This window comes from Ovis canadensis, chromosome 1, assembly GCF_042477335.2.
Source record: "Ovis canadensis isolate MfBH-ARS-UI-01 breed Bighorn chromosome 1, ARS-UI_OviCan_v2, whole genome shotgun sequence".
Taxonomy (NCBI): domain Eukaryota; kingdom Metazoa; phylum Chordata; class Mammalia; order Artiodactyla; family Bovidae; genus Ovis; species Ovis canadensis.
In genome coordinates this window covers 202,040,331-202,063,658 of record NC_091245.1, presented here as the reverse complement: position 1 = coordinate 202,063,658, position 23,328 = coordinate 202,040,331, and the positions used below count along the sequence as shown (strand labels likewise).

General features: G+C 39.7%; 1 protein-coding gene across 13 annotated transcripts in view; it reads left to right on the top strand.

Moving 5' to 3' along the window:
• Positions 1–23,328, top strand: part of LPP (LIM domain containing preferred translocation partner in lipoma) — a 736,773-nt gene that overhangs the window by 343,247 nt on the left and 370,198 nt on the right. For all 13 annotated transcript variants that reach the window (XM_069557978.1, XM_069557960.1, XM_069558022.1 and 10 more), the window contains one exon: positions 15,956–16,078. In XM_069557978.1, the coding sequence (XP_069414079.1) occupies positions 15,956–16,078 (123 nt within the window). The remainder of the gene's footprint in view (positions 1–15,955; positions 16,079–23,328) is intronic.

The following is a 23,328-nucleotide window of genomic DNA, read 5'->3' as shown; positions in this document are numbered from 1 at the left end:
GAGGCTTTATCTTGATATTTTTTGCTTCAAGTATACTAGAACCATGAAAACCTCTTTGGTCCCTGTTGTTACCTTACTTTCTGTCTATTCATTGCCATATTCTCAGCTGCCAAGCTATTATTCTTCTTTGAATTGTGAAGAGGTTGTCTCTGTTTCAAATGTTAAGTGTTTGCACCAGAAAAAAGGCTTTTTATGGCACCTTTTCCCCCCTGTCCTTAACCTGTAGGGTAGATGACTCTTCTTACATAATAATGAGACTCAAGTTTTACCCTAGTTTTGCACATTAGAAAAGTTGGATTGTATTTCTATCAGTCATTGGATAATAAGCTTCTTAGGGAAGGATTTTGTTGTTGCTATTTAAATCTCTGTCTTTTCCATGTGGTTTTACAGAGTCCTAGAGAACACGGTATATTTGATATCACTAGGCAAATGTGAAAGTCATATTTTCTGGTAGACTATAACCTTCTTGAGGTTGGAGATCATGCTTTTCTTAGACTGCTTGCTACTTAGTACAGTGATCTCCTAGAGCAGTGCAGGAGAAGAGACATTCACATGAACCAACAATGACTTACCCTATGAACATTGCTATCGGAAAGAATTAGACAGAGAAGAGTCAGTTATATAAGCTAAGTTACCGATGATGACTTCCTGAAAGAGAGTATATACGAGAAGATAGATGGGCTTTTGGAAATGTAACTTCTTCAGCTTAGTGAATGTGAAGAAGAATGCACAACCATGAGGTAAAGCATTTCTTTTCTCTCCCTACATTTTCTGTCAAATTCAATAATGTGACATTTTTATTAGATAAAATAGGTCATATTTTCTGCTGAATGGAAAACCACTAGACCATTCAGATATGACCTAAATCAAATCCCTAACAATTATACAGTGGAGGTGAGAAATATATTTAAGGGACTAGATCTAATAAACAGAGTGCCTGATGAACTATGGATGGAGGTTCATGACATTGTACAGGAGACAGGGATCAAGACTATCTTCAAGTAAAAGAAATGCAAAAAAGCAAAATGGCTGTCTGAGGAGGCCTTACAAATAGCTGAGAAAAGAAGAGAAGCAAAAAGCAAAGGAGAAAAGGAAAGATATACCCATTTGAATGCAGAGTTCCAGAGAATAGCAAGGAGAGATAAGAAAGCCTTCCTCAGTGATCAGTGCAAAGAAATAGAGGAAAACAATAGAATGGGAAAGACTAGAGATCTCTTCAAGATAATGAGAGTACCAAGGAAACATTTCTTGAAAAGATGGGGTCAATAAAGGACAGAAATGGTATGGACCTAACAGAAGCAGAAGATATTAAGAAGGGGGTGGCAAGAATACACAGAAAAACTATTCAAAAAAGGTCTTCATGACCTAGATAATCATGATGGTGTGATTACTCACCTAGAGCCAGACATCCTGGAATGTGAAGTCAAGTGGGCCTTAGGAAGCATCACTAGGAACAAAACTAGTGGAGGTGATGGAATTCCAGTTGAGCTATTCCAAGTCCTAAAAGATGATGCTGTGAAAGTGCTCCCGCAATATGCCAGCAAATTTGGAAAACTCAGCAGTGGCCACAGGGCTGGAAAAGGTCAGTTTTCATTCCAGTCCCTAAGAAAGGCAATGCCAAAGAATGCTCAAACTACCACACAATTGCACTCATCTCACACACTAGTAAAGAAATACTCAAAATTCTCCAAACCAGGCTTCAACTATATGTGAACTGTGAACTTCCAGATGTTCAAGCTGGTTTCGGAAAAGGCAGAGGAACCAGAGATCAATTGCCAACATCCATTGGATCATGAAAAAAGCAAGAGAGTTCCAGAAAATCATCTATTTCTGGTTTATTGACTATACCAAAGCCTTTGACTGTGTGCATCACCAGTTACTGTGGAAAATTCTGAAAGAGATGGGAATACCAGACCACCTGACCTGCCTCTTGAGAATTCTGTATGCAGGTCAGGAAGCAACAGTTAGAATTGGACATGGGACAACAGACTGGTTCTAAATAGGGGAAGGAGTGCGTCAAAGCTGTATATTGTCACTGTGCTTATTTAACTTATATGCATAGTACATCATGAGAAACGCTGGGCTCATTGAAGCACAAGCTGGAATCAAGATTGCCAGGAGAAATATCAGTAACCTCAAATATGAGGATGACACCACCCTTATGGCAGAAAGTGAAAACTTAAAAAGCCTCTAATAAAAGTGAAAGAGGAGAGTGAAAAAGTTGACTTAAAGCTCAACATTCAGAAAACGAAGATCATGGCATCTGGTCCCATCACTTTATGGCAAATAGATGGGGAAACAGTGGAAACAGTGGCAGACTATTTTGTGAGAGGGTGGTCACTCCACAATCAGTACAGATGGTGACCGTAGCTATGATATTAAAAGACACTTACTCCTTGAAAGGAAAGTTATGACCAACCTAGATAACGTATTTGGAGAAGGCAATGGCAACCCACTCCAGTACTCTTGCCTGGAAAATCCTATGGATGGAGGAACCTGGTAGGCTTGCAGTCCATGGGGTTGCTGAGGGTCGGACATGACTGAGCAACTTCACTTTCACTTTTCACTTTCATGCATTGGAGAAGGAAATGGCAACCCACTCCAGTGTTCTTGCCTGAAGAATCCCAGGGATGGGGGTGCCTGGTGGGCTGCCGTCTCTGTGGTCGCACAGAGTCTGACACGACTGAAGTGACTTAGCAGCAGCAGCAGCAGACAACGTACTAAAAAGCAGAGACATTACTTTGCCAACAAATGTCCAACAAAAGGGTGTGGTTTTTCTGGTAGTCATGTATGGATGTGATAATTGGACTATAAAAACAGCTGAGCACCGAAGAATTGATGCTCTTGAATTGTGGTGTTGGAGAAGACTCTTGAAGAGTCCCTTGGACTGCAAGGAGATCCAACGAGTCCATCCTAAGGGAGATCAGTCCTGACTGTTCATTGAAAGGAGTAATGTTAAAGGTGAAACTCCAAATGCTTTGGCCACCTGATGCAAAGAACTGACTCATTGGAAAAGACCCTGATGCTGGGAAAGATCGAAGGCAGTAGGACAAGGGGACAACAGAGGATGAGATAGTTAGATGGCATAACAAACTCAATGGACATGAGTTTGGGTAAACTCAGGGAGTTGGTGATGGACAGGGAGGGCTGGCATGCTGTGGTTCATGGGTTTGCAGAGTCGGACATGATTGAGCTACTGAAGTGAACTGATGTGGGATTCTATTAAGAAGCTATGCCACTGTTTTCAATTTATTTTGATCCAGATTTCTCTTACTCATAATTTGGATTGGCTATAGATATTTGCATGCAGCATTAGCCATATAAAATACACACTCTTTGCTCTTTCAAATGTTCATTGTGTTGGAAATATGCTGTAGTTCTCAAAATGCAGCCCTCACATCAGCACCATCAGTGGCACTTGGGAAGAACTTGTTAGAAGTGTAAGTTCTTGGTCCTCACCCAAGATATACAGAATCCGGAACTCTCGAGTCACCAGTAATCTGTGTTTTATCAAGCTCTCTGGGTTGTTCTATACAGGCTAATGTTTGAGAACCACTGATCCAGAATTATATTCTTCACTGTTAATTTCCAGCACCAGTACATGTTAAGAAGCATAGGCACCCCATCTCATTGAAGTCCCTAGCAGCTGATTTTTATTTTGAATCAAAATGCTTTTAAAAGTTAAAAACTCAGTTGATTCACCATGTGAGCCAATGAGACTATGATCAAGGTAGTACTTGAATAGCTGTTGTTTATTGAATACTTAAGATGTGAACAATACTTGACATATATGAACTCTTTTAATCCTTACAACAACTCCATGAGAAATTGAGACCCAGAGACCTCAGGGAAATTGCTTAATGTCACAAAACTGGTAAGTGGCAGTTGTAGGTTTCAAACCTGTCCATTCTGACTCCAGAGCCTTTATCACTGCTTTTGTTTCTTATTAAGGATGCTTTTAGGATACAATTTAATAAAAATGATCACAAAGAAATTCACTAATTTTATTTTTAGCTTCCTCAAAGATAGAAAGATGATCAGTTCAGTTCAGTTCAGTCGCTCAGTCGTGTCCAACTCTTTGCGACCTCATGAATCGCAGCATGCCAGGCCTCCCTGTCCATCACCAACTCCCAGAGTTCACTCAGATATACGTCCATCGAGTCAGTGATGCCGTTCAGCCATCTCATCCTCTGTCATCCCCTTCTCCTCCTGCCCCCAATCCCTCCATCAAAGTCTTTTCCAATGAGTCAACTCTTTGCATGAGGTGGCCAAAGTACTGGAATTTCAGCTTTAGCATCATTCCTTCCAAAGAAATCCCAGGGCTGATCTCCTTCAGAATGGACTGGTTGCATCTCCTTGCAGTCCAAGGGACTCTCAAGAGTCTTCTGCAACACCACAGTTCAAAAGCATCAATTCTTCGGCGCTCAACTTTCTTCACAGTCCAACCCTCACATCCATACATGACTACTAGGAAAACCATAGCCTTGACTAGATGGACCTTAGTCGGCAAAGTAATGTCTCTGCTTTTGAATATGCTATCTAGGTTGGTCATAACTTTTCTTCCAAGGAGTAAGCGTCTTTTAATTTCCTGGCTGCAGTCACCATCTGCAGTGATTTTGGATCCCCCCAAAATAAAGTCTGACACTGTTTCCACTGTTTCCCCATCTATTTCCCATGAAGTGATGGGACCAGATGCCATGATCTTCGTTTTTTGAATGTTGAGCTTTAAGCCAACTTTTTCACTCTCCTCTTTCACTTTCATCAAGAGGGTTTTTAGTTCCTCTTCACTTTCTGCCGTAAGGATAATGTCATCTACATATCTGAGGTGATTGATATTTCTCCCAGCAATCTTGATACCAGCTTGTGTTTCTTCCAGTCCAGCATTTCTCATGATGTACTCTGCATATAAGTTAAATAAACAGGGTGACAGTATACAGCCTTGACGTACTCATTTTCCTATTTGGAACCAGTGTGTTGTTCCATGTCCAGTTCTAACTGTTGCTTCCTGACCTGCATATAGATTTCTCAAGAGGCAGGTGATGAGTAAGTGATAAATGCTCTGTTTTGTTGCTTAGAGATAATACAACTTTTCTTTTATCCCTCTTGTCACCAACCAGTATCTTTTTAACATTAATGTTAGAAATAAGTGTATAATGAACCTTACTGGCCATAAAAGAAAACAAAAATGAAGTGAAATTCCCATTGTATTATTAATACTCAATACCACTGAAAAGAAAATCAAAGTTGTGTTAAATGGAATATATTGTTTTATGCTACTTGCCTGCTGTGGTTCCCTAGAATGACATGGTTTTATATCCTAAGCTATCAGGGAGAGATTTTTTTTTCCCCTGATGAATCACAAAGGGAAGTCCAGGAATGAATAGTGGTTGGGAGTCCCTTGGTGTTGCACATGGGGTCTGCCCCAGCGAGTTCCATGAGATTCACAATGTAAATATCTCAGGTTTAGGGCCTCCAGCACCAAGTTTTCTCCCTGGTTATTTTGAGCAGTCACATGCAGATCTTGACTCCTCAGATCCCCTTTCTGTGATGTGTCAGTGTGATTGTTTGGCTAAGTCAGAGATTCTGGAGGTTGCTGAGGTGTAAGGTCAGCTCATGCATGCTTGTGTGTGACACTGTGTATTGACTCTAATTCTAGGATGTAAACTTCCTGGGGCAGAGAGCAGTTCTTAATCAACTAGAGTATTCTCTAATCCTTTGTTCTTCTTAACAGACTGAAAGAGAACTCTCTCTTTAATAATGTTGATTTGATCATTAGGTTCCTGAGTTTGTTTTTTTTTTTTTTTTTAATAGCAGGGACCTTATAGTTAGTCCTGCTCCCTACCTCAAAAAACAAATGAGTACTTACGAAATAAATTGTTGTTATGCTAAGCAGGATCCATTTGTTTTGTTCACTGATAATGGATGCTTTCACCATTGTGCAATTACCAAGGCAGTCATCCATTCAGGCAAGGATCCTCTGTAGATGCTAAAATCATTGGATAAAAGGTTTGTGATGAGCAGAATATTAGCAGAGTCTCAAAATGTCACTTCACGGATCGTATATTGATTTAAAAGGGAAGAAGGCACTTTCGCAGTGAAGAAGTCTGGTAGGCAGTACCTTAACCACGTCATCAAACTTGTCATCACTAAATGGCCAAATGGCATCATGAACTTCCTGATGTAATGCAATGGAAGGGTATAGCATCATGCACAGAATATTCCTGACAAACTCGTGTAATCTGAATCTGATCATCAGACAAAGCCAGATTGATCAACTTTTTACAAGTCACCTGGCCGGAATTCTTTACACAAAATCAGTTTCATGAAAGACAAACATAAGCTGGGACCTGTTCTAAATTAAAAGAGAATAAAAAGACACATCACTTAAATGTATGATCTTTAAGTTCTGGATGGCAGTGAACAGCAATCAGTAAAAGGGCATATTGGGACTTCTGATAAAATGTGAGCATTTTGATGAAATGTGGGTCTGAGAATGGTATTGAAAAATTAGTTCCTCGGACATGTTAAGCTAAAGTAAATGGAAGGGAAGTTTCTGCACCTTCTTTCAAACAGTTAAACTACAGTAACAAGAAAGCAGCTATATTTGTTATTGGAGAGAGAGAGGCAAAATATTGACCAGTTTTGAATCTGGGTATCTGGGTAAAGGCTGTGTGTATGGAGTTCATGTTACTACTTGTTCAACTTTTCTATGAGTTATTTTTTTTTAAATAAAAACGATTGTATGTAAAGAGTAAGTATATAAATAAATAGAAGTGAAAGCTCTTTCATGACTTGACTGCTGGAGCTTCTTTATCTATCACCTGTAGGATAGTGACCCATATGGCTTCACATGCTATGCATTTTGGTTCTGGACTCTATTTTAAAACATATTTCTATGTACTTATAGTGAGAGAGTCATCACCCTGTAGTTCTACTTGGAACTAAGAATTATGATTTTCTCAATTATAATAAGCCCCTATTGTGATTTGGTGAGCTTTTATTAATATCATATACATATTTGTTGAATTAATGAAGTTAAGTATCTTACAGAAAATAATATCCAAAAATGGCTTGTTCATGTGAGTTTTATAGCTGTTAATAAAAAGTCATAGTCATCGTACCCTATCTCTCCTCCTCTCATCCTGTCTTCAGAGGCCAACTACCACCTCTTCATACGTATACTGGCCGTCCCTTGCCTCAGCTGCAAAACCTCTCTCTCACTTTCTGTCCTGGGATTTCCTTGTATCAGTGTGCTTCTTTGGACAGGTAGGAGCAAGTTTGCAACCCTCTAGATGATTCTAACCCAATGGAGAACTAGAGTCAGAGGCTAAATATTTTCTCATTCGCTTGGAGGGAAAATCTGAGGCTTATTTCATGGTACTCCTTAGAGTGCTCCCAGGATAATGTAGCCCTAGTTGTCCGTATTGGTGACTAGTTCAATTATGCACCTTTGAAATGGCTGTTCCTCCTTTTTTTCTTAAATTAGTCAGTCATTCAGGACTGTTTTTTTTTTTTTTGAGGGGGAATTGATTCCCCAAACCAATGACCTGCACCCAGCTTTTGTCTCAAGCTTTGTTTTTGGCAGAACCTGGCCTAAGACAGTGGAATCTCTCTCTCTTGTTGAAGAATGTAAGAATCGTTATTATTAAAGTGACCACTTTATAGGTGGCCTTGTGGTATCTAGAAAAAGCATTAGGCAAAGAGGCAGGAGACTCCTCTTTATTGTTACTTGGCCTTGGGCAGGTCTTTCAACCATCAGGTGACTGGTAAGGCTACAGTGACAGGGAGTTAAGGAGAAGACATGTAGGTAAGTGAGTAGGATTCCATTAGCGGGTTATAGAACTGTGTCCTAGTGTGTAGTGTTAAACATTGAGAGTAATGAAGTAGTTTCTGGGTCTAAAGGTGCTGTGGTGGTAGACGAAGCACAAAGGAAGGTCTGGTGGTGGGACTTGTGCAGGACTTCAGTTATTTGAACTGAGACATTAAGTAGAGAGTCGGCAATGAGAAAGAAGCTTATCCTAGTCCGTAATGGCAATTGCAGTATAGGAACAGAGCTATTATCAGAAGGCCGGGTGGGGCAGCGAGGGGAGTCTTAGGTGAAAAACCTCACAGCTTTAGTCTGGATAGTGTTCTGTGGCATCATGAGAAATGAGAAACTGACAATGGGGAGTAGTCCCAATTCAGAGGGAAGAGAGAATGAATCTTACGTGCTCAGGCTGGTTGGACACTGTAATTACTCATTTCATTGCATTGCTCAGCATAATTCTGTAACTTTTGAGACTCCATGGTATCCAGTACTTAAGGTGTGGGCAGTTGCCACGCCATCTGCTACAGTAAAGTACAGATGCTGAAGACCTGATTAAGTCCTGTCTCTTTGCTGATACCCCAAGGGAATACTTAATGAATGATGCTGCCTTTAAGAAGAAGAATAATTAGCAATAACTATATTATTCATATTAATTTATGGTTACTGGCTGCTATAATTATTGCTATTTATGAAAAATCATTATAATTATAGTACTTTACAATTTAAAGAGTGTTTTTCCCACCCATTTTCTTATCTGAGTCTTGTAACGTCCCTCTGGCTTAGGTCAGGCAGGTGATCTTCTCCTAGTTTTATAGATGAGGATACTGTGGCCCAAGGGAGAATTTAACTAGCCTCCAACCAATATCAACCACCTCCCATATCAATATTTTGTGCTGTCCATGAGTTTATGGAAACACAGTGATCGAATTTCATGTTAATAATACTGTTTTTTAGCTGCATATAAGAGAATCAAGTTCATACAGTTCTCAGTTGCCTTCCATAACAGTAATGTCCTGCCTTTACTTGTACCAGAATCCATTGCCAGGATGTTCACATGAATTTAAAATTTTAAGAGACTGCTGTCTTAATAATACTACAGTATTTCATAGTTACTCAATGAGGTGAAGATGAGATCACCTCTGATAGAGGGATTCATTCCTTGAAAACATCTGGTCCTAGGACAGAGATGCACTGGCCTTAGAGAGTTGGGTCACACTGGAGATTCAGACACTGAGAAAACATAAACAACCTGTCATTACAGCGTTTGCCTTTTTCTGGCTATAGCAAGGGGGCTAAGGAAAGTCTCTCAATTTTCACAAGAAGGACCTTCCAGTCCGGGTCCTAAGATGTGAAAAACACAAACACACACAGGTGTGCACACACAGTCATCCTGTGTGTGCAGTCACCTTTTGCTTCCTTTCATATTCATTGATCCTGCTGTGCTTCTAGCTGATTTGACTCAAAAGATGCTGATACAGGAAAGGTTACTGGCTGGACCTATGGCAGAGTCTGCCATTACTTATTCATTGATTTACTCCAATTATATATTGAACATGTACATAGATCAGATGCTGAGCAAGATTCTGGAGAAGTGACGAGGAGGGAAACAAATTCCTTGTCCTCATGAAGTGTACATTCTGTTAGGGAGACTGATGCTAGACTCTTTGTGACCCTTTGGACTGTAACTCACCAGATCCCTCTGCCTATGGGAGCTTTCAGGCAAGAACACTGAAGTATGTTGCCATTTCCTTTCCCAGGGGATTTGCCTGACCCAGGGATCAATCCCACATCTCCTGTGTCTCTTGCATTGCAAGCAGATTTGTTACCCATTGAGCTGTCTGGGAAAGCACAATACAAACATGCATAAAAGTTAATGTTAGATGGTGATGGATATTATGAGAAATGTAAACAAAACAGATTGAAGGGATAGAGTGCCATAGAGGGATCATGGGGCTTCCCTGATGCCTCAGATGGTAAAGAATCTTCCTATAATGCAGGAGACCCAGGTTTGATCCCTGGGTTTGGAAGATCCCTTGGAGAAGGGAATGGTTACCCACTCCAGAATTCTTGTCTGGAGAATTCCATGGACACTGGTTACAGTCCATGGGGTCTGAGCAACTAACACTACTTTCAGAGGGATCATACAAATATATTTAGAATGAGAAGATGATTAAAAGATTGTTTTAGATTTTCTGATTAAAAAGTACCCATAGTTAGTATGAGAAGATTTTTGAAGAGATTATAGTTGAAAATTTCCCCATCATGGAAAAGGAAATAGTCAATCAAGTCCAGGAGGTGCAAAGAGTCCCATACAGGATAAACCCAAGGAGAAACATGCCCAGACACATACTAATCAAACTAACAAAGACTAAACACAAAGAAAGAATAGTAAAAGCAGCAAGGGAAAAGCTACAGGTAATATACAAGGGAAATCCCATATATTTAACAGCTGATCTTTCAGCAGAAACTTTGCAGGCCAGAAGGGAATGGAAGGATACATTTAAAATTCTGAAAGGGAAAAAATCTACAACCTATATTACTGTACCCAGAAAGGATCTCATTCAAAATTGATGGAGAAATAAAAAGCTTTTCAGAAAAGCAAAAGTTAAGAGAATTCAGTACCACCAAACCAGCTTTGAAACAAATATTGTTGTTGTAAGTCACTTAGTCATGTCCAAAAGGTACTTATATAGCCAAAAAATACAAAAGAAGAAAAAGATCTACAAAATCAACCCCAAATTATTAAGAAAATGGCAATACGAACATGCATATCAATAATTACTTTAAATATAGATAGATTAAATGCTCCAACGAAAAGACACAGACTGGCAAACAAGACCCATATATATGCTGTCTGTAAGAAACCCACTTCAGACCTAAAGACACGTATAGACTGAAAGTGAGAGGACGGAAAAATATATTCCATGCTAATGGGAAGAAAAGAAAGCTGGAGTAGCAATCCTCATATCAGACAGTTCAGTTCAGTTCAGTTGCTCAGTCATGTCCGACTCTTTGCGACCCCATGAATCACAGCACGCCAGGCCTCCCTGTCCATTACCAACTCCCAGAGTTCACTCAGACTCACGTCCATTGAGTCAGTGATGCCATCCAGCCATCTCATCCTCCGTCGTCCCCTTCTCCTCCTACCCCCAATCCCTCCCAGCATCAGAGTCTTTTCAGTGAGTCAACTCTTCACATGAGGTGGCCAAAGTACTGGAGTTTCAGCTTTAGCATCATTCATTCCGAAGAAATCCCAGGCTTGATCTCCTTCGGAATGGACTGGTTGGATCTCCTTGCAGTCCAAGGGACTCTCAAGAGTCTTCTCCAACACCACACTTCAAAAGCATCAATTCTTTGGGGCTCAGCTTTCTTCACAGTCCAATTCTCACATCCATACATTACCGCAGGAGAAACCATTGCCCGACTAGACGGACCTTTGTTGGCAAAGTAATGTCTCTGCTTTTCGATATGCTATCTAGGTTGGTCATAACTTTTCTTCCAAGGAGTAAGCATCTTTTAATTTCATGGCTGCAGTCACCATCTGCAGTGATTTTGGATCCCCCCAAAATAAAGTCTGACACTGTTTCCACTGTTTCCCCGTCTATTTCCCATGAAGTGATGGGACCAGATGCCATGATCTTCGTTTTTTGAATGTTGAGCTTTAAGCCAACTTTTTCACTTTCCTCTTTCACTTTCATCAAGAGGCTTTTTAGTTCCTCTTCACTTTCTGCCATAAGGGTGGTGTCATCTGCATATCTGAGGTGATTGATATTTCTCCCAGCAACCTTGATTCCAGCTTGTGCTTCTTCCAGCCCAGCGTTTCTCATGATGTACTCTGCATAGAAGTTAAATAAGCAGGGTGACAATATACAGCCTTGACGTACTCCTTTTCCTATTTGGAACCAGTGTGTTGTTCCATGTCCAGTTCTAACTGTTGCTTCCTGACCTGCATACACATTTCTCAAGAGGCAGGTCAGGTGGTCTGGTATTCCCATCTCTTTCAGAATTTTCCGCAGTTTATTGTGATCCACACAGTCAAAGGCTTTGGCATATCAGACAAAATAGACCTTAAAATAAAGAATATTATAAGAGATAAGGAAGGACGCCACATAAAGATCAAGGGATCAATCCAAGAGGAAAGCATAACAATTGTAAATATCTACAGACCCTACATTGGAGCACCTCAATACGTAGGATAAGCGCTAACAGACAGAAAAGGAGAAATTGACAGTAACACAGTAATTGTAGGAGACTTTAACTCCCCATTCATATCAATGGACAGATCATCAAAACAGAAAATTAAGAAGGAAACACACATCTTAAATGATACATTGGATGAGATGGATATCATTGATATCTTCAAGACATTCCATCCAAATGCAGAAGAATACATACACCTTCTTATCAAGTGCACATAGAATATTCTCTAGGATAGACCACATCTTGGGTCACGAATTAAACCTCAGTAAACTTAAGAAAATTGAAATCATATCAAGCATCTTCTCCGACCACAAACTTGTGAGACTAGATATCAATTACTGAAAAAAACTTTAAGAAAAACAAACACATGGAGATTAAATAATACGTTCCTAAATAACCAACAGGTTACTGAAGAAATCAAAAGGGAAATCAAGAAATTTCTAGAAACAAATGACAATGGAAACAAGACAACTCAAAACCTATGGGATGCAGCAAAAGCAGTTCTAAGAGGAAAGTTTAATAGCAATAGAGTCCTACCTTGAGAAACAAGAAAAACAATGAATAGACAACCTAACTTTACACCAAAAACAACTGTAAAAAGAAGGACAAAAACCCCCAAAAATTAGTAGAAGGAAAGAAATCATAAAGATCTGAGCAGAAGTAAATGAAAAAGAAAAGAAAGAAACAATAGTTAAAAACTAAAATAGTAAAAACTAAAAGCTGGCTCTTTGAGAGGATAAAATTGACAAACCTTTAGCCAGACTCGTCAAGAAAAAAAAAGAGAAGAATCAAATCAACAAAATCAGAAATGAGAAAGGAGAGTTTACAACAGACAATGCAGAAATACAAAGGATTATAAGAGACTATTATAAACAACTATATGGCAATAAAATGGATAACCTGAACGAAATGGACAGATTCTTAGAAAAGTTCAACCTTCCAAAACTGAACCAGGAAGAAATAGATAGTATGAACAACCCAATAACAAGCACTGAAATTGAAGCTGTGATAAAAAATCTTCCCCAAAACAAAAGCCCAGGACCAGATGGCTTCACAGGAGAATTCTATCAAACATTTATAGAAGAACTAATGCCTATCCTCCTAAAACTCAAAAATTTGCAGAAGAAGGAACACTTCTAACCTCATTCTGTGAGGCCAACATCACCCTGATACCAAAACCAGACAAAGAGGACACAAAAAAGAAAATTACAGGCCAGTAAGATCGGTGAACATAGATGCAAAAATCCTCAACAAAATTTTAGCAAACAGAATTCAGCAACACATCAATAAGCTCATACGCCATGATCAAGTTGGGTTTATTCCAGGGATGCAAGGATTCTTCAATATGTGCAAATCAATCAATGTGATGCACCATATTAACAAATTGAAAGATAAAAACCATATTATGATCTCGATAGATGCAGAAAAAGGCTTTGATAACATTCAGCACCTATTTATGATTGAAACTTTTTAAAAAAATGGGCATAGAAGGAATCAACCTCAACGTAGTAAAGGCCATATATGATAAGCCTACATCTAACATTATTCTCAATGGTGAAAAACTGAAAACATTCCCCCTAAGATCAGGAACAAGACAAGAAAGGGTGTCCACTTTCACCACTATTATTCAACGTAGTTCTGGAAGCCCTAGCTACAGCCATTAGAGAAGAAAAAGAAATAGAAGGAATCCAGATCAGGAAAGAAGAAGTGAAGCTCTCACTGTTTGCAGATGACATGATTCTGTACATAGAAAACCCTAAATATAGTATCAGAGAATTACTAGAGCTAATCAGTGAATTTAGCAAAGTTGCAGGATATAAAATCAATACACAGAAATCACTTGCATTTCTATATACTAACAGTGAAAAATCAGAAAGAGAAATTAAGGAATCAATCCCATTCACCCTTGCAACAAAAGAATAAAATATCTAGGAATAAACTTACCAAAGGATACTAAAGAACTGTAGACAGAGAATTATAAGACACAAATGAAGGAAATCAAAGATGACATAAACAGATGGAGATAGATCTGATCTAAACAGATCAGGTCCTGAAAGATTAACTCTTGCTGGCTAAATTCACAAGAAACTGACTAATACACTCGATCTCATTTGAGCTGTTTTATACAGAGAATTAAATAAGTTTAAGGACTCAGGGAAGGTGGTTTGAGGAGGAAGCTACTAGGAGAAAAGAAACTAGTGGTCTTAATAGGACATACCATTATGCTGTCATTGTGTCAGATTCATAAAGATAAATTTACTTAGATAATTATAAGATGTAAGCACTATCTTGTCAGGTCACCCTAATTTTTGTTGTTGCTGAGGATAGTCTGGTTTCTTGGCTTTTTCTTCTAAACACTTCAAGACACTATACTGATATTTAACTTCCTTAGACAAGTTCTGTAGAATTGATTCAATTACACTAATTTCTTATTATTTCATTCCTAATGGGCCTTACTGCACATTCACTTTGATTTCTCGACGGAGTCTTAAGAGACATTCCCATCACATGTCTATGATCATTATTACATTGTTATTTTAAAAGATTATTTCAGGTCACCCTGCTTCCAAATCCTGCTGCTGCTGCTGCTGCTAAGTCACCTCAGTCGTGTCCAACTCTGTGCTAGGGCTACCCGTTTATTTCCTTTGTATTTCACTCTTTATCTTCCCTGGTGGCTCAAAGGGTAAAGAGCCTGCCTGCAAGGTGGAAGACCTGGGTTTGATCCCTGGGTCAGGAAGATCCCCTGGAGAAGGAAATGGCAACCCACTCCAGTACTCTTGCCTGGAAAATTCCATGGACAGAGAAGCCTGGTGCAGGCTATAGTCCATGGGGTCACAAAGAGTCAGACATGACTGAGTGACTTTCACTTTCACTTTCACTCTTTATTTCCTTGCCTTAAACTCTAGGCAGACTCCTTGTTTTTCCCAAGCCTGTTCCCACTTCCTGTGCAGGCCCTTATGGTGGTGTTACTGACCTCTGCTCACTTCTTGTGGATTCTGAATACAAGCAGTAGTCAGTGCTCCTGCTAACATGGAGCATTGACATGAAATTCGTAGATCCTGTGCTTCATGATCACTGGTCATTGCCACATGCTTCTTCTCCAGCCCCTTGGCTACAACCTGGGCAGTCTTACTCTAGTTCATCATTTAGGGATATCTCTTCGGGCTTGCCATCTCTCTGACACAGACACACCTAATCCACTGATCCCTCACCAATTGCTCTTCCTGGACTTGAAGTCTCTCCTTGCCTTTTCCTGCTTCAACTAAAATCCCATCCTTTTATACGGTGGCTTCTTTTCTTTTCTTTTTTTTAAATTTTTGGCTGAGCTGGGTCTTTGTTGCTGCAAGTGGGCATTCTCTTGTTGAGGTAAACAGGGGCTACTCTCCAGCTGTGGCAAGCTGGGGCTACTCACGATTGTCGTGGTGCTCAGGCTTCTGGCCGCGTGGCTTCTCTTGTTGCGGAGCATGGGCATGCAAGCTTGTGGGCCATGGGCTTAGTTGCCCTGTGGTACGTGGGGTCTTCCTGGATCAGGGGTTGAACCCGTGTCCCCTGCATTGGCAGGTGGATTCTTAACCACTGCAGCACCAGGGAAGTGCTATACTGTGGTTTCTGAACACAGAATTTGTATCACCTCTCTGGCTGGATCTACTCCTTGAGGGCAGGTATGGAGGCAGTTACTTCCTTTAACTTGCATATGCATCGAAGAAAATATCCTGTAAATAAGAGTATGACTTTGGGAAAATCTTCTCATATATTCCAGTTGTCTTGTCAAAGTTGTCTTATTTGTCAAATACTCCAGCCTACCTCAAAAATTTTATAAAAGCTAAATATATGAAGTGGTAAAAAGCTTAGACAAAGTCACTTTGTACTTGAGAAATTTGAACCCAGACTGAAATGGATGGAAACCGGAAATTTCCACTTTTAATGTCAATATGTTGCTTCTTGCAGGGAAATCCTGGAGGCAAGACCCTTGAGGAGAGACGCTCCAGCCTGGATGCTGAGATTGACTCACTGACTAGCATCTTGGCTGACCTGGAGTGCAGCTCCCCCTACAAGCCTCGGCCCCCGCAGGTAAGAGCTCGCTGTGAATATTAGCCACAGATAATCTGCAATTACCTGAAAGCACAAGCTGCTTCTTATAGCCCTTCTTTCTTTTTTGATTTTCTCAGTGTCTATGGTCTAAGTTCTCTTTTTAATATCTGCATGTGTCAGTCAACAGAAATTTCTTTAACTGGTTTGATTAGTATTTTCTCTAAAGTAGCACCACAGCATCCTACCCATTTATAAGTTAAATCTTCTTATGCCATTGCCCTGCTCCTTTTCTGGCTTAGCCTCAGTGGATATTTTGTTATATGTTAGTAGAATCTTCAGAGATATGGTTTAGCATGGCTGTCTTAAAGTCAGGGTGAAAACTACATCTTTTCTAAGAAGTTCCTTACATCAAATACATTTGAGACACCTTCCTTTTTCAGTTGTTGTAAGTAATGCTGCATAGGACATATTCATGTATATTTTCTTTGGAGCTATTTACCTGACTCACAGTGGGATTTCTACATTGGGGATTATGACTATTTCTTATTTTTCTTTCCATGGATACTGAGTAGCTTATATCAGTACCAACAGTTTGAATATATCAATTTCTTCCAAGTTGTAATAGCATTTGGTACAGCAATTAATGTATTTTTCTTTTTAATCTATTTTTTTTAAACTGAAGGATAATTGCTTTACGGAATTTTGTTGTTTTCTGTCAAATATCAACATGAATCAACCGTAGGTATAAATATGTCCCCTCCCTCTTGAACCTCCAGTTTTTTTTTTTCTTATGCAAGTGGTGTCTAGTTATTAGTTCTTCTTTGCATCCCCTGGCTTCCTTTGGAGGGTGGCTATTTTTCTTCACCTTTATTTATTATCTGCATTTCGGAAGCTCACCTTGCACTGCTGGTGGTCATTCCATGCCTCCCTCCAGTCTCCAGAAAGGAATGGTAAATCAATTTCAGAGCTTCTGAGCCCTTGTAAGACAGCGAGCTGTACTCTTCATACAGACCTTGGACCCAAACTGTTGTCACTGTGTTACGTTTGCTTGACCTTCGGCCCTCCAGCTCTCCAGTAGCATCTGCAATATTCACAGTGATTCCTTTCACAAATAAAAAACCAGCCCTGCTTCTCTGCTGCCAGTCATTTCAGCACAGTACTGAGTAAGGTGCTTTCCTCATTAGACGTGCTCCACCTGCCTTTTCTAGACCTGTAATGGGACTGTCGGTTATGTGGGGGCACAAGGCAACACAGACTAGTGCTGAGTTCTTGCTTAGCTGCCATCACTGTTGGCTTCACGTGGCCTGTCGGTGGTGAAAATGCACTTTGTTTCTATAAACACGTGCTGAGCTGCAGACAGGTGGCACCTGCTGTGGTCTTTTGGGGGAGCTATAGAAGAAGGAAAGAGGTTGGTTAAAAGCAAGAAAAATAGGACCAAATGGTCCTCTTTCAGGAGCCCATAATAAGTTCAACAGTGGCAGATATATCAAAGAGCAAGGAAAAGACTGAGATATTCTTTTAAAGGTGGCAACATCTGAAAAGGTTATTCCAAATACTCGCATGTTTTGCTGAGGGATGGAGAGGTGGTGATGTTGGAGGCGAGAGGGGAAAGCAACCTGAGCCACAAGGAAGGAAGGTCCAGGGTGCATTCAGAGAATTGCAAGCTGCCTAGAGGTTGCAGACGAGGCCACTGAAAGCTTCAAGTGGACTACAAGCCTAGAAGTTCTCCTGCTCACAGCCTATGGACATGTTTGAGTGCCAGATGAAGATTTTGGCTTGTCTTATAAGTAATGGGGGATAGTTGAAGGCTTCCAAGCAGAGAAAATCTATAGTTCATCCTGGAGAAGGAACATAGGAAATAAGACACTGTTTCTCATGTGGTTGATCAGTGTCTCTTGAGTATGGCTTTTTTATAAAAAGAAAAACATTCAGAGAAAAATCTCATTATCATCTAGAACTTGAAAATCAAACACAGATCTAATTTCAAGGTCCAGCTGTGCTCACATTGTAGTCATGTGTCCTCAGACAAGCCACTTACCTACCAAGTCTTAGTTTCCTCATCCACAAGCATCTGTGTCTCAGAGTTGAGATAGCTTTGTTTCACTCTAGTGTGAAAAGATGTGAAAGTACTTTATAATCAGTAAAGCACCGTTCAAATATCAGTGATTATGAGTTTGTATGCACAGTGAGATTGCACAAACAAAATGTGGCTGCTGAATAAACCTATTAAAATGCAGAGGTGAATTGGAGGCATGTGTAGACAGTCTTAAAGAATGTAGGCTGTGTTAAGAAAAACCTCTAATCTGAATCTCCCCAGTATATATTAGGGTATGAGAATTTAGGAGGAAAAAACAAGATTAAGCAAAAGTCCTATTTAAAAAAGAGAAGACATATATATGTATTTATGCACAAAACGGATGAGTCCAGTGGCAAAGTCAGTGGCCTTGCCATTGTGTAAAGTGGGCTTGAGGTATTTGCTTGGGTGGAACTGGAAACATGCTTAACATCAAACAACATTTAGAAACGTAGGAGTAAGCAAGGCTAGCTGGAGAACATTTCAGAGACCTCTTGCATCTTTCTAGAGTGAGAGGTACAAGCTATTGGTTATAAGATAGGCTCAAGGATATGCTGTACAACACAGGAAATATAGCTAATATTTTGTAATAACTGTAAATGGAAAGTTACCTTTAAAAACTGTATGAAAGTTAAAAATTAAAAAAGTTATTAATGGTAACTCAAGTAGAACAGGTTGAGAATTCTACTTTTCATGTGTCTGTTCCATTCAGAAGTTAAACAGCAATCCATTCTAACTTCTTTATTCTAATTTACGAAAGCAAAAGTTAAGTGGGAGAAACAGCTCATTCTTCTGAATTATTTTTACTCTGGTGGAACTGAATTAGATACATTAGTATTTATTGGTTAACATAATTATATACTGTGAGAACAATAATCACACCCTTAAAATATTAAAAATATGTGCCAGGAGAAGATGGTGTCTGCAGTAGACTGTGTCGTGTTGTAATTAAAAGGTACTTGAACAGTCCTCAAAATGTAGACTGTTAATGGCCAACTTTGATGTTTCCATTTTTGATCCAAAGCTCATTGCAAAACCTGTTAAATCACTAACAACTTAAAGTAGGCTAGTAGGTCTGTGCGTTTTCACTGTTCAATCATGTGTTGTGTGCTTTACTGAACCCACCTTTCCTGAATCACTTTGCAAGGCTGCATTGACTCATGGATAGAGGATAAAATCATATAGGTAGAATGTTTGTACAGTAAGAGGTCCAAAGTTGCTCTGTTTACTTAACAACTCTGAAAATATCTGAAAATAGATTTTATGGGGGCATTTTCTTCCTTTTACCAAAGGAGCAATTTCTACTGTCATATTTCCCAGCTTTATTTCTATTCACTTTTTTATCCATAGTTTTTATTTGGGAGATATGCTTCATTCCACATTTTCATTCATTCAGCCAACATTTATTGAGATCCCATAGTGGGTTAGGCATTGGAAATATAAAGGTTAGAATCCACATTTTCTTGCTTTAGAGGAATTTCTGGTCTTACAGAAGAGACCAGATGCTTAAACAGTTCAGTGGGTCACAAAAGAAGGGCTTGTTGGATGTGCTACCTGAAGTTATTGTGTGACTCACTGGATGTTGAAATTGTTGGGAAATCAAAAATAGGAATATCAACTTTATATTTTATACTTTTCTAGGGAAGTGTCAGGGAGGACTACCCTCAGCAGGTAGAATTTGAGTTCCTTTGGCTGCATACTTGGAAAGGGCATGGAATTTAAATGAGAGAATAACAGAAATACGTAAGTCATGGGATGTTGAAAGAGAATGAATGCCTTTTTGAAAGACTAAAGTAGTTCATTTATGACATGGGGTATGTGAAGTACAAAGCGAACAGCAGATGGAATCCCATGCTCTAATTAATACGTAAATATCCTTCTTGATACCCAAGGACTCTTACAGTAAAAGGAGAAATTTGGGGGGTGGGTAGCAATGATATTTCTGGTTAGAGTGGGTTTAGGGGTAACACCTTTTGAACGTTTACAGATGATTTTAAAATGTATTAACACATCTATGCCAGCCATTGCACAGAGTAATGTGATTAAACTACCATAGTGTTTAGTACTAAAATTTCTAATCATGATAAAAAGTGTGTGTTAGGGAGTAGTTTTAGAAGAACAGATGTGAGAAGTTCTGGGATGGTTTTGGGTTTAACTGCAGACTCAGTATGATCTTAGAGTATCACAGTTTAGAGGTCATTTAGCCAAACTCTAGTTTTCGTCTAGAGAGAGGAAGAATATTGCTCAGTGAGGCTCATTAGAGGTAGAATCAATGATTTTTTTTTTCTTTTTCCTGAACTAAGAGGTAATGGTTACGTGTGGATACTAAGAGCAACCAAGGGACATACTGGTTCCCTTTAGTGTTTCAATAAGTCTATTCTAAAATGCCTCTCTTTTGTGGCACTTCCTCTAAAACATGGCTGGGAAACATGAAGGAGTAAACAAAATAAGACATAACTTAAAGGGAAATTGAATATTTATGATTATATATATTTTTTCAATTAGTATGAATATAGACCTCACCCATCTGGCATTCTGCTGTTAATGAAAGCACAGATTAGACTCCTGGGAAGTGTACTTATGGTCACCTTGAAATTCTCTTGATTTCTTAGAATACAAAGGATAAATCCATGGACTTATGATTTCCTTTCCCTTCTCTTAGCAAAACCATGCCTAGAGCGCTGGCTTTCTAATTCCTGGTACAAAGCTGACTTTTCTTCCCTGCACTGAGTTTGGTAGGGCAGGGACTGGTACCTAGGCAACTTGGAGGAAATTTCAGGTATTTTATATTAATTGTAACTAAAGATTTAGTATTTTTGAATCAAGTTTCTTTGGAATTGGTCAAATACAATTTCTCTGTCTTCATTTAGGATAGTGTGAAAACATTTGGAGCAATTCCAGGGATAAGGATAGGATTGGACAGCCTATTACACAGAGTGAAGTAAGCCAGAAAGAAAAACACCAATACAGTATACTAACACATATATATGGGATTTAGAAAGATGGTGACGATAACCCTGTATGCAAGACAGCAAAAGAGACACAGATGTATAGAACAGTCTTTTGGACGCTGCGGGAAAGGGAGAAGGTGGGATAATTTGGGAGAATGGCATTGAAACATGTATAATATCATATAAGAAATGAATCGCCAGTCCAGGTTCAATGCAGGATACAGGATGCTTGGGGCTGGTGCACTGGGATGACCCAGAGGGATGGTACGGGGAGGGAGGTGGCAGGGGTGTTCAGGATGGGGAACACATGTACACCCGTGGCAGATTCATGTTAATGTAGGGCAAAACTAATACAATATTGTAAAGTAATTAGCTTCCAATTAAAATAAATAAATTTATATTAAAAAAAATTTTTTTTTAAATAAAACCTAGGTTCCCAAGCTTGCCAATAAGAAGAGCACTGTCTTCTCAATTCCCTGTGATCACCTCTGTAAAAAGAGCTCAAGTTGTGTGAATTGTCCACATCACCAGTCTGAGCTTCCTTTTCTATATTTCTCATATGTGCATGGTAACTACAGTTTTCCTCTTTTGCAGAGAAACCATGTTGTTGTAGTCCCAAGAAATAAGATGTTGACTTTGAGCAATGGTCCACACAGTCTTTCCTATTTTTCATTTTTTTTCTTTTTGGATGTGGACCATTTTTAAAGTCTACTGAATTTATTACAGTGTTGCTTCTGTTTTATGTTTTGAGTTTTTGGCTCTGAGGTATATAGAATCTTACAGAAGGAGATTAAACCAGTCAGTCCTAAAGGAAATCAGTCCTGAATATTCATTGGAAGGACTGATGCTGAATCTCCAATACTTTGGCCACCTGATGTGAAGAGGTGACTCATTGGAAAAGACCCTAATGCTGGGAAAGATTGAGGGCAGGAGGAGAAGGGAACAACAGAGGATGAGATGGTTGGATGGCATCGGTTCAGTTCAGTTCAGTTGCTCAGTTGTGTCCAACTCTTTGTGACCCCATGAATTGCAGCACGGCAGGCTTCCCTGTCCATCGCCAACACCCGGAGTCCACCCAAATCCATGTCCATCAAGTCGGTGATGCCATCCAACCATCTCATCCTCTGTTGTCCCCTTCTCCTCCTGCCATCAATCTTTCCCAGCATCAGGGTCTTTCAAAATGAGTCAGCTCTTCACATCAGGTGGCCAAAGTATTGGAGGTTCAGCTTCAACATCAGTCCCTCTAATGAACACCCAGGACTGATCTCCTTTAGGATGGACTGGTTGGATCTCCTTGCAGTCCAACGGACTCTCTAGAGTCTTCTCCAACATCCTAGTTCAAAAGCATCAGTTCTTTGGTGCTCAGCTTTCTTTGTAGTCCAACTCTCACATCCATACATGACTACTGGAAAAACTGCAGCCTTGACTAGACAGACCTTTGTTGACAAAGTAATGTCTCTGCTTTTAGCAGTCTAGTCTGGTCATAACTTTCCTTCCAAGGAGTAAGGGTCTTTTAATTTCATGGCTGCAATCACCATCTTCAGTGATTTTGGAGCCCAGAAAAATAAAGTCAGCCACTGTTTCTACTGTTTCCCCATCTATGTCCCATGAAGTGTTGGGACCAGATGCCATGATCTTAGCTTTAAGCCAGCATTTTCACTCGCCTCTTTCACTTTCATCAAGAGGCTCTTTAGTTCTTCACTTTCTGCCATAAGGGTGGTGTCACCTGCATATCTGAGGTTATTGATATTTCTCCCAGCAATCTTGATTCCAGCTTGTGCTTCCTACAGCCCAGCATTTCTCATGATGTACTCTGCATATAAGTTAAATAAGGAGGGTAACAATATACAGCCTTGACGTACTCCTTTCCCTATTTGGAACCAGTCTGTTGTTCCATGTCCAGTTCTAACTGTTGCTTTCTGACCTGCATATAGGTTTCTCAAGAGGCAGGTCAAGTGGTCTGGTATTCCCATCTCTTGAAGAATTTTCCACAGTTTATTTTGATCCACACAGTCAAAGGCTTCGACATAGTCAATAAAGCAGAAATAGATGTTTTTCTGGAACTCTCTTGCTTTTTCAATGATCCAGCAGATATTGGCAGTTGGATCTCTGGTTCCTCTGCCTTTTCTAAAACCAGCTCGGACATCTGGAAGTTCACGGTTCATGTATTGCTGAAGCCTGGCTTGAAGGATTTTAAGCATTACTATTGTGTGAGATGACTGCAATTATGTGGTAGTTTGAGCATTCTTTGGCATTGCCATTCT